Source organism: Tympanuchus pallidicinctus, unplaced genomic scaffold, assembly GCF_026119805.1.
Source record: "Tympanuchus pallidicinctus isolate F22 unplaced genomic scaffold, pur_lepc_1.0 scaffold3, whole genome shotgun sequence".
Lineage (NCBI taxonomy): Eukaryota > Metazoa > Chordata > Aves > Galliformes > Phasianidae > Tympanuchus > Tympanuchus pallidicinctus.
The window spans coordinates 30,743,237-30,755,245 of NW_026294747.1; the positions used below are offsets into that span (position 1 = coordinate 30,743,237).

Here is a 12,009-nt window from a genome sequence, read left to right on the forward strand (position 1 = left end):
TCAGCTCTGCAAAAACAATTTTACTGCAAACATGAAATGGATCAGTGACTTCATCCTATTCATCTATTCGACTTTCCCCTCACCTCAACTTGGTATTTCTATATTAACGTTGTCTATATAAAATTCAATTGTTAGAGCTGTTTTTCCTTATATACCATCATGCATCCCCTCAAACATCATTTTTCCTCAGAAAATATTCTAGCCAGTACATCTAATGGACTCCTCCTGGCCTGAGATGCTCCATCCAATCTTATTTACACCGCTGTGCAAGTTCAGCACCATTTGCATCAGCATCTTTCCCGTGACTCTCACGATTTCCTATGTACTTAAAATTGTTTCTAACTCTTGCACTCTGGTTATATATCTTACAAATTCCTTTCTATGATTTTATTTAGTTCAGCATCTTTGCCCAACAATAGACAGTCTTCCTGAGGTTCCCATAAAATCAGTTCAGCCTCTCCAATTCACTGCTCTTTGGGAATGTCTAGCAAGAGTAGGCCCTTCTCATACCAACAAATGTTGTTGCAGAGCATAATTACGCAGTTATGTTTTCTGTGAGTGTTACTCTTGAGATATGGCTTCTCTCTGCTGCTTCCTACAGAGGTTGCTTTCTTTCCTGAGCTAAGGCTAGCAATTTTTGTCAGCATTTTTTATACCTAGATGAAAAACAATGGACACCACAGACTAGCCACTGATATTGGTATATGCTGTTAGTTACATGTTCAACCATCTCTGTACCATTTTCTCCACCATCCATTAGATTTCTCAGAACATTGCTGTCTGAACATTGAGAAGATATCTTAATCTATACTTTTACAAATCCTTTATTAAAACTATCATTTACCTCTCTCACTGCTTTACTAAGTGTTCCACCACATACAAAGATGAAATTAAAGATGAGTATCTTATTATTATTAGTTTGGGAAGAAAAACTGTCTAGTGAGAAGACTGCTATTACCTTGGAAAGGTATACAATTATATACAATAAAAATCTTCCTTTTGTACTACCGAACTGAAATTACTGAAATTTAAAGACTGAGTTGTAACAGTCTTTGAAAGAAGGGATTTTTATGAAAATGAAATTAATACTCAAAAATTCATGTCCAGCATAACTTATTTCTCTCCTCATCTTCCTGCACTTAACATATATTAGCTTAAAAAGAATACATTATTATTATGTAACGTGTAGATAACATACCAGAACATTTTATCAAACAAAAGCAAATCAGAACTGTGTTAGATACACCGACAATCAGCAATATTTTCTACACACAAGGCCTACTTTTTAGACTGTGAAGATTTTAAAACAAGTTTGGCATCTTGCAAGTATTACAGAATCTTCCTTTAGTCAAGCACTAAAAAAATAGAAATAAAACTTCTGTACCACGGCAGCTTATTTTGTTAACTAGCATTACTGTAAAAATACCATATATATCTGTTGCATGTTAGCATTTAAGGTATTATTTTTTCACAAATACTTAAGCTTTGAAATTTGACATACTAATTAATAAAATTCAAAATGCCAGTTTAATAACATGTATTTATATACATGGCTTAATACAAAAGCCATTTGTGCTTAATTTTTTCCGCGGTAACTTCTTTAAAAGAAAATTTGTCTTATTTTTATCTATATGAAAAAATAACAGAAATGCGCCTACCTATTCCAGTAGCTCCAAAACTGGTCCTGCAAGTAGGCTTGATGGCTACTTTCATCACCAAATGAGGCTTTGCTTTCAATCCAGTGAATTATGTGTCCTTCAACAGCTAGGGTGATAGCAAAAGAAGTGAATTGCAAAAATTAGACTGAGCAGTCTTAAGAATATGTTTGGGAATACCCTATTTAGTCCCCAGTCTACTAGATAATTACAATAGAGATACATATATTTTTCAAATATGTACATAGATGATGTTTTTTTAAAAATAACACATATTTTAATGGATAATTATTTCAATTTAAGTTTAATTACAGACCAGACTAAGTTGCAACTGCATCCTACTTTCAGCCTTACTTTGGTGGAAAGAAATTGAAGACTTCTGGTCATTATGACAAAAAGTTAATTAAGCTGCTAAAGCTAGAAAATTCTTAGCCCAGAGTGGAAGGTGTGAGAACAAGAAGAAAGGTTATCATAGATAAATATCTGCCTCCTGACTTTTTCAAAATGAGTAATGCTTCAGAAGAAAGAATTTAGGAACAAGAATGGCTATGTGAAAGATCTGATTTGGAATTTCTGTTTCTGGGATTTGCACTGATTGATGTCTTTTCTTATTTCTTGCAGGACTGAATTTGCAATATTAATAAAATCCCATTTTTGGTTTGTTTGTTTTTTTGTGAAAGAAAGCCCTGTCTGAAACTGATAATTTTGCATAAGAAATCATGACAGTCACTCAAAAGGATCATTCTCCAAAAGGACAATGTGGGATATCAGTACTGAGTTAAGGAAGTCTTAAAAAACTGGTTAAAGGGTCTCATAAATATATTTATTTATCTACTAGATAAGAAAGACTACCATGCTGAAAGATTGTATCTGAAGAACTGCTGAGGATAAAAATTTTTAATAGTATGCACTCAATTCCTTCCACCATGAATGAGTCAGTTATCTGTAAGAGCTCCTTCTCTTGTTAATATGCAGAACAAAAAAAGTAGTCGTGAATATGGCTTTTATATAGGGCTATAAGCCTTTTTGTTTTTATTAACACATACCTATAAACATTTGCATAGTTGTGTTGTAAACAGATAAAGCAGAAGTGTTCTGGTACGAAAGGCATTTTACGAAAGATGATTAAGACTCCTTTACACTTGGATAATGTTTATACTTTTTCTTCCATGGTTGAATCAATAGGTCATATTACCTCCTTACTTGACCAAAAGACCAGAATATATAGATGAACTTTGGCATGACCTTTATATCTACTTTTATTCCTTCTTGCTTCCTGTGATGTAGGGTTTTTAAAAAAATAGAGAACTACTCTAAATCTTTACACAATGACCTAGAAGTATAATGGTATTACTTTAAGACTGCTTTGAAGTTGATTTGGTCTAAAAGTTTAAGATATTTACAGATATTTCACAGTTCAGCATACAAAGACAATGGTTAGAACAAATTAGACTGAGTGGGGATTTGTGGATTGCTTTTTCTATTTTTATTTTTGTAATAGAGACTGAAGAGGAAACATTAATATTATTATCTACTTGTATTTTGAGTAATACCATTCTGACCCAAAGTACATGATCTTAAAATTACTGAGTAAACACAAAAAAACCCTCAGAAATATTTACTATCCTGTAACATACTTCATATTTTTGTGTCTTAAATATCTGTAATCTGTAATATTTTAGGATAAACACTTCTATACAAAATAATAACAATTCTTTTCAAAGACTTACCTACTGGCACTTCTAAAATAAAGTCTGGTGTTTTGTCATAACCCTTTGCTCGAAGCTGATCTTCGGCTACACAGAGAGAACAAGACCTATTGTTTATAAAACTCTTCTATTAAGTAGACAGCAGTATAATTAATTTTATTTTAAATAAGAATGTAAGAATTACTAATGCAGTCACACATATCTTTCTTATGCATGCAATGCTGTGTCAGATTAAATGAACCTTTGTAGAAAACGTGAAGCATGGATATAAAAATGCTTCTTTGTCATCCCTGCATTTTTATGTCTTCATTATAAACATCATTAATTCAAGCTGTCATACAGTATTTTATAACCTCCAAATATTCAAAATAAAGAGATATATTCACTGATTGAAAGAAGAGTTTCCTCACATTAGGGAGCTGTTGAGATTAATCCTACCAACACCACAAACGTAGATATATTGTGGTTGCCTTCATGACTTTATTTTAATGTTAACACAAAGGCATTTAAAACAAACAAACAAACAAAAAAAAGCAAACAACCACCAACATGACAATTGTTCTCTTCCAGAAATCTATTAAAGAAGAGGGATGTCACGATTCTAGCTTCTCTTACTGTAAAATTAATTAAACACATAAGAACTTAGATATTTTCTTAACATAAGCTATATAACTACTGCTTCTGAATTAAAGCTGAATGTTTTAAGAAATGAGTATAAAGAAGAGAGCAAAAAAAGGATGCTTTCTTTAAAAAAGAAAAAAAGCACAAAGCAAGCTCTCACTATTTTTTAAACTATTGTCCTTGATTTCCAATACCATTACATTGATATTTCCGAAACACCGTTTCTCCATTAGATTTTGGAGTGACCTGGTCATTCAATTCCAGGCATGGCTTTCTGTCTTCACCGAAGCTCAACTAATGGCACAACCTAGTAACAAGTAAGGCTGTGTAGCCCCTTAACACCTACTGGGCTGTTGACATTGTCATGCATCCCATTCGCCTTTCTACACCACCTTTGATTAAAATTAATGGTCCATTCTCACTGTTGGGTAGCTTATTTCCAATCCATTTATCAGGTTAGGACAGTAGTTTCATGGCCAATGTTCAGAACTCAGTTTTAGAATATTTTGTGCATATTCTGAAAGGTCAGCAACTTGAGTCCAAGCAACCTTTTAATGACAAGAAAAATATATATACATAGAAATAAAAATATTTTAATTTTTTAAAAAAATATTTAATGCCTTCCTTCCTTTTCCTTGTTGAAGAAAAAAAGTCTGACGTCTTTTTTTTTTTTTTTTTTAAAACAGTGAACTAAGTAATACTGCAAGTAGGACAGCAGTAATTCTGAAAAGTTGTACATTCAATTAAGTGTAAACTACAATGGTGGATTATTCTTTTTGACAACTATAGCATTTCTTTTGAACAGCATTTCTTCACAGTAAACACATTGCACTGTAAATGCAGGTCTCTGGAATGAAACACTAATTTATATTACCTGGTCAGCTGCTAAATTTTCATAGGATTTGGAGCCAGACTTGACTGTTGGATACTTTCAAACTTTGATTGTTAGACATATGGATAAAACACATTTAGATTAGCAAGGTTCTGGCTTAACAGAACCTATGATCCTTATGCCACAATATGAAAATGAATGTAATTCCTTTATCTTGAAAAAACAAACAAATTTAAGGAAATTTACCTTATGCAAAAAAAAAAAAAAAAAAAAAAGAATCACAACACTGGAAACCAGGGAAGATAACATGTCCTGACAGGTCAATTTGGAAGATGTTTAATACTCTTCACTGGACTCATTTTTGAGGGTGTCTGAGTACTTTTGAAATTATTTGTCTCTTGGCTTGGAACAGAAAATGATTTCTATTCCAAATTTTTTTCTGAAAGTCTTCACTTCCCGTAACAGTTTGAAGTATGAGAAATGGTGAAAAATACACTAAAAAACACCTTTATTATTGATGTAACTTGATAATCACATGAAGTAAAATAATTATATTTTATTGTTTCTTCAATTATTTTGAACTTTATAAATTTGGAAAGAAAGAAAAGAACTACAGAAATTCACCCAAATCACCCTTCAAAAAGATTTTTTAAGCCCAAACCGCATGAAAAGAAAGTACAATCTTGTCAGCCCATAAGTGTTTTATATTGGTACAGAAGCTGTAGAGGTATTATTCTGCAAACTTTTGGAGATTTTTTAGCTTTTGTATGCATCAAAATAATGGCTTAACAGCTACTTGAAAACCAGATGATGGCAGTTAAAGCTGTTCATCCTAAAATATGAAAGTTACACTGAAACAACCCTAAATTTGTCCACAGGGTACTGATCTGTTTGGATTTCCAGCACATCTAGAGCTTTATGCTTACTTTCTTCTCAATCTTAACCATTTAAATTTGAACAACCTGGTCTATTGAAAGATGTCCATACCATCTTTCCATGATGGCAGAAGTTGGAATTAGATGATCTTTAAAGTGCCTTCCAACTCAAATCATTCTGTGATTCTATGAACTCATCATTGTTTTTATACTAGCCTCTGGATATAACAAAGAAACCAAATGTTCTTCTAATGGTGCATCAATATGCAGCAACTGCACATTTTTGGTTACAGCAAAAAACACCAAACAGATTTCATGATTTATATCCAGGCTACTAAGGGACATCATTATGGCAGCCAAAGAAGGCTAAGATTGTAGAAAGGTCAGTTATATATCTTCCCATTATAGCTGAAACATATCCTAAAATATTCTGGAGCAGGCAAAGACGTGAAAAAGATTGAGTCAGGCCCTTTGTTAAATCTAGAAATTCCTGGCAATTCAGCAAGGCAAGTGAATCAGTAAGGAAAGGAAGGCAGTCAGCCTATTTTGAGAGAATGTTTTCATTGATTACATAAATCCCAAGCAAAGCACTAAAGATCTGAGAACTGTTTCTGACGTAAAGAGGAAGTTATGAGCTTCTCATGAACTATGCATTACTAGAATGCAAAACCCATCAGTTTGTGCAGGTTCCCAATCAATTTCTGGGAGAATCTGGAGGTGTTACTTCTGATCTGTAGGCTTTGAAAGCTATCTGCTCTAAAAATTAATCATCTATCTGCCCTTAAATGCTGTCAGGCTTTTTTTCTTCTGTAATACGGTCTCCCAGGTGGAAATAACTGATAGGAAGAACTTATTCTAGAAAAGTAGTTTACCAGAGTAATACACTAACATGAAATGGCAGCAAGAATTTTGTTTCTTTCATGCATGGGTTAAAAAGTAAAAGAATTTTAAGTGCAGCAAGCTAAGTCTCAAGCCACACTGGAACTCCATCTTACTGATAGCCAAGCCTGAACCTGCTAACCTACAGGAAATACTGCCATCTCTAGTGTTTTCCAGAGGTTCTCCATTAAGTATTAAGTAGTTTGGGATCTAATTTTTGAGAAAAATTTTACTGCAAGGGTTTCAGTAAGGTTCATCTTACAGATAATTAGGAAAATACTTTTGTTTCACTTTTTGTTTTTTTTTTAGTCACACTCAGAACCTCAGAGACATATCCCACAGAAAGAAATAATATACCAGTTAACGTACCTTAAATCATGAATAGATGATACATCACTACACAAAAAATCTAAACAATAAATTAAACTCCCTCATTTATATATTTTAATGCTGACAAGTTAACCCATTCTAGACATTTTGATTTGACAGTACAAATTTCTTAGAGCTTATTTCTAAACACAAAATTGATGTTTACCCAAGGTTATGAATCAATAAAATTTAAATCTGATTTGTGTACTATACAAGCTTGCACAAGCCAAAAAAATGATAGTCATTGGGTTGAGGATCCATTAGTGAGTCTAGTCCATTCTCCTGTATCATGACAGGATTGATTTCATTTCCAGCTTTGATGGATGAATGTCAAGTCTAGCCTTGAATTTTTCATTGAAGGTGATTCCATAACCTTCCTTGGCAGCTTGTTTTATACTTATTGTGCCTAGAACAGTTTAGTATTTTAACTCTCCAATTACAGCTTAAGTCTATTATCTCTAATCTTTGAGCCATGTAGGAAAAAATATCTTCTCACATTTTTGTAGTATCATTTGCAAGTTTGTATGTAACAGAAAAATAAATTGTTCCTTCATCATATGGACCAGCCTTTTAAAAATCTCAGTATTCTTCCTAATTTCTTCAACTTGTTTAAGGTTTCCAAAATCTTATCCAGAATCTATTTTACAAACCTAGTACAACACACTTCTTTGAAAAAAGAACAGGAATTCACTTTAATATTATCTAATCACATAAGGAATTCAAGATTTAGAAGTCAAGTTTTTAATCACGGTAGGAGAACTGACCTTTTAAATAATAATCACTGTTTTAATGGTACAAATATACAAAAAATGTTCTGCAGGCTAAAAGGAATACAACAACAGAAAACAACCTCCTAACCAATTAATCTTTAAAATAACTTTAAATACAGGGACTTGCACTGTTCGAAGGCAGTGGGAAAAAATCTGCAGAAACTGCACTGACAGCCAAATGAGTGAATCTTCTAGCAGTTCTTTAATACATAAAGCATTTGGAAGCTAATATTTCTTATGCTTCCTCCTAAGTCTCATAGATTACGGCTAATATCTCATGACACCAAAAGTAATACTGCAGCAGATATTAAAGCATTTTTTTTCAGCTACTTATTCTATTAAATATTAATTGCAAGCCTCTGCATGTACTGTATATATAAGGTATTAGGTAACTGAGTTCCTGTTCAGTTCTAAATCAATAAAAGATAACATGTACAGCATCAATCATTTTTTACTCTTCTTTTACTACCTAATACAAAGAGCACTGAGCCTTATTTTTTTTCTTAAGTAAACAGTCCCGCAAATCTTTAAAGTTAAGGATTCACTGGGTAGCCTTTATCATTGATTCTTACCTATAAAAGAAAGATTTTTTTCCAAAAGCATTTCTCGCAGCAAGATTTCATGCTCATGTCCAATAGCACTGGTAGCTTCAAGTTAAGGAATAGAAGATTACTTTGGAAAATAACCAATGTCATGACAAAAACCATAAGTAAAGTAATTCATGATAAAATTTATTGGCCTTCACTTTCATTTTGGAGTAATTAATGATTTGAACACTGTGTCTACAGATTCCTTGCAAGGATCTGCAGAGGTATTTAGCACTTTGTGAAAATTAGACTATTGTATACAGCATCAACATACATTTTACAAAATTAAGATCCAATACATACCATTTATTCTGTACACATAAGAATGATATTTATATTTATATTATTTTTTCTCTCAAGATTTAAAACACAGTGTAAGCTTGAAACCTGTGGCCACATAGCTTTTAAGTTACTCCTTAATGATTTATGTATCAATTTTCTAATTCAGTAAACAATGAAATAAATTTTTTTGCTTTATATTCTGAAATTGTTAGGTACTTAATACATCTGAAATGTATTACTGGTACAAAACATCTTCTTAATTGATTTTTCAGAAGCATGAACTTCTGTCAGGGAAAGATGAAATAATATTTTACAGCGAAGTCCTTCCTATTTTCCACTGACAGCCTGTTGAACCAACATGCTATTCTTAGCAATATGCAAAAAAGTCACTGCTCAAATATTTTTAACGTTTCCATCTAGAGGTCAAAGTTCTGTTCTGGAAGCTCTTAAAAAGAATCTTATGAAATATCACAATAAAGAATCTTACATTAAAAACAACTAAATTCTTGGTTCTGTTTGGAATAACTTCTTCAAAAAAACTACAGTTTCAAAAAAATTACAGTTCATTACTTAAATTATATCAACATTTTTTGCGGAAGAAGAAAAATCTAATTACAAGAAATCGTTTCACACATACACATTTTTAATCAATTGAAGATATATATTACACTACAGTGTACTAGTAGTCACAGAACAAAAATGTGGACAAATGAAGAATGGGAAAAATGTAAGAAAAATATCGCAAACAGATTTTATAATGCACCATAAACAGAAACACTTAGGCTATAATAATACCTGTTATTGATGTATGGCAATGACCATGAGGCAAAACTTGTAAATAACCTCACAAGCCATCTTCTACTCATGCAATCTAGCAGCCTAGTTTCCCGTAAGCATCTGAACTATTACTGAAAAATAGCCTCTTGGCATTTACAAAGAGGTTGACTTCATACTTTAGTCCATGCATATACAATTAGATAGTTATATTTAAAATCAATATGCAGTCCTTCAGAAGACATTATGCTTTTAAAACCTTAACTTTAAATTGATTTTTAACTATTTTATGCACCTCAAAATTAACATCTAATTCAGCAACATACTTGAAGATAATGCACTCACACAGCCAAGTATTAGGCTTTTCTGTACCAGAATGGAATTGAAAATCTCTCTCATTATTCTCACCGACTCACTGCATATTCAATAGCTTAACTTGAGTCAGAATCTGGAGAGGATAGGGAAGATTATTTAGACTGCAGACAAGTTATTCTTAAAAATTTCTATTATTATTTTTAAACATGACATTTTCAGAAGACTTTTGCCAGATCGTTCATTGACAACAGTACCAAATTTTGGATTAAAAAAATAATGAAAAACTATTTCAAAAGTGGAACTTGTTAGATTAATCCACTTTGTTTAATGTTGAAGACAGTCTCACCGAAAAACAAACAAAAAAAAAACACAAAAAACTCCCAAATCACAGGTATAATTAGAACTCTATCCTGCTGTTGTTAAAATTAATGGGAGCAGGACTGTGGTAGATACCATGTGAATATCTGGAGTAGAAAGAATACATTTTAAGAGATAACCACCACATGCATTATTACTACAGGGAGTGCTTCTCACTGTCAGACAACACATCACAACTTGAATTGCACTTGAAAACACTCTAATTAAAATTCATATTCAAAATAAATGCTATGAAATTCAACACTATCTATACAACTTATTAATTTAATCACAGAACAGTTGAGATTGGAAGGTCCTTCAAGAGATCATCTAGTACAGCCTCACTGCTTAAAGCAGATTAAACTAGTCTTAGCAGAAAGCCAGACATGACTTTTGACTAATCAAAACCAAAGAGGTTCAATCAGCTATATGAATGTGTAGCCACCAAACTGACAACTTCCCATACTACATCAGATTTTTTTTAAGCAGTGTAAGAGAAAGCTCTGCAGTGACCCTCTAGCTGATTGAATGTAAAACAGAGGAGTATGAAATGTGTTTTGTGAAGCAGAACTTTATGTCAGGTTAAAGCTAGACACATCTCTTCCACACAGTCTAAGCTCGTCAATTGTGCACCTAAAATTTTATGGGAAAGGATACTGTTTGATGCAGTCCACCAGTGGTCCATAACAACAGTCATTCACAGTACACTGCAGACAAATAAGAGAAGTAGTATAGTGATGGGCAACTACAAAACCATTACAGTTAAACAGTATCTTAAAAACAGTAATTACTTTTCTTCAGAAAGGGTATCAGATGCCGTTCAGATTTAATCACAGAAAACAAAAACTGCATGCTTTTATTCACTATAAAAGCAAGCTATTAAAAAGTGAAATGTTCCCCTCACAAATATTGCCTTGCCATTTATGGTGCACCCTGACCTCAGTGATAGTTTACGATGACAGTAATTAAATGAGGTTTAAAATCTTTTACTCTGCTAGGCAGATAACAGCATTGCCACAGGAAAAAAAAAGAGGAGAAGAGAAGAGAAGAGAAGAGAAGAGAAGAGAAGAGAAGAGAAGAGAAGAGAAGAGAAGAGAAGAGAAAAGAAAAGAAAAGAAAAGAAAAGAAAAGAAAAGAAAAGAAAAGAAAAGAAAAGAAAAGAAAAGAAAAGAAAAGAAAAGAAAAGAAAAGAAAAGAAAAGAAAAGGACAATTGTGATTAATACCTGATAGATTTGATTTGCTAGAACTCCATCTGGAATCTGAGAAGGATCCCGTAGCATACTATTTATAAGAGTTTTGGATGCTATTAAAAAACAAAACAAAACAAAATATAAAAGCTCTTAGATCTGTTATCCACTTGGCATGAAGAGACATACTTTTATTAAGGAAAATATTGACAATTTTGACATTTTTAAAGTTGTCTAGTCAGCAACAAAAACCTATATATTTATTGCAATTTATCCACTCTTACATATGAACTCTAAAACTCTTAAAACACCAGAACATTTTATTCGCACAAAATGAAAGCAGGCCCTTGTTTACTTATTCAGTTTCAGTGGACAGTTTGTGCTTCAGAAGCATCATGTAGCTCCTAAGTAAATGGCTCCCTGCTAGGCAGGGGGGTTGGAACTACATGATCCTTGAGGTCCCTTCCAACCCGGGTGATTCTGTGATTCTGTGAAAATGTAACTCAAAATAATCTCCATATCTTATAATTACTTAAAGAATACATAAAAGCTCAAAATAATCTTTAAAAATTATGCTTGGTTTGAACAATCTTAAATATATGATTGACTTGATGATTCTAGTTTAGCAGTTCTCATATGTATTTATTTGTACAGTGTCAACATTTCTATCTGTCTGCATTTAAAAGTTGTCAAAGGCTTTTTGTGGTATTTGCAAATGTACAAATCAAAGACAAAAGAAATCATAGTTTAGGACTATTTATCAGTCTTCTATTCACTGCTATCAATATCACAATGA

At 32.5% G+C, this 12,009-nt stretch overlaps 1 protein-coding gene and 1 long non-coding RNA gene across 11 annotated transcripts in view; one reads left to right on the forward strand and one right to left on the reverse strand.

The window, feature by feature from the left end:
• Window positions 1-12,009, forward strand: part of LOC128085913 (uncharacterized) — a 126,763-nt gene that overhangs the window by 93,995 nt on the left and 20,759 nt on the right. For 4 of the 5 annotated variants that reach the window (XR_008209150.1, XR_008209153.1, XR_008209154.1 and 1 more), the window contains one exon: window positions 11,024-11,256. The exons of the other annotated variant lie outside the window; for it this stretch is intronic. This is a non-coding gene — a long non-coding RNA (uncharacterized LOC128085913). Of the gene's footprint in view, window positions 1-11,023; window positions 11,257-12,009 lie in introns of those variants that run through there. 5 annotated transcript variants of the gene reach the window in all.
• CDIN1 (CDAN1 interacting nuclease 1) overlaps window positions 1-12,009 on the reverse strand; it is a 112,982-nt gene that overhangs the window by 56,600 nt on the left and 44,373 nt on the right. For all 6 annotated transcript variants that reach the window (XM_052693920.1, XM_052693918.1, XM_052693923.1 and 3 more), the window contains exons 6-10: window positions 11,250-11,329; window positions 10,683-10,732; window positions 8,283-8,350; window positions 3,386-3,451; window positions 1,659-1,764 (exon numbers count right to left, since the gene is read on the reverse strand). In XM_052693920.1, coding sequence (XP_052549880.1) covers window positions 1,659-1,764; window positions 3,386-3,451; window positions 8,283-8,350; window positions 10,683-10,732; window positions 11,250-11,329 — 370 coding nt within the window. The remainder of the gene's footprint in view (window positions 1-1,658; window positions 1,765-3,385; window positions 3,452-8,282; window positions 8,351-10,682; window positions 10,733-11,249; window positions 11,330-12,009) is intronic.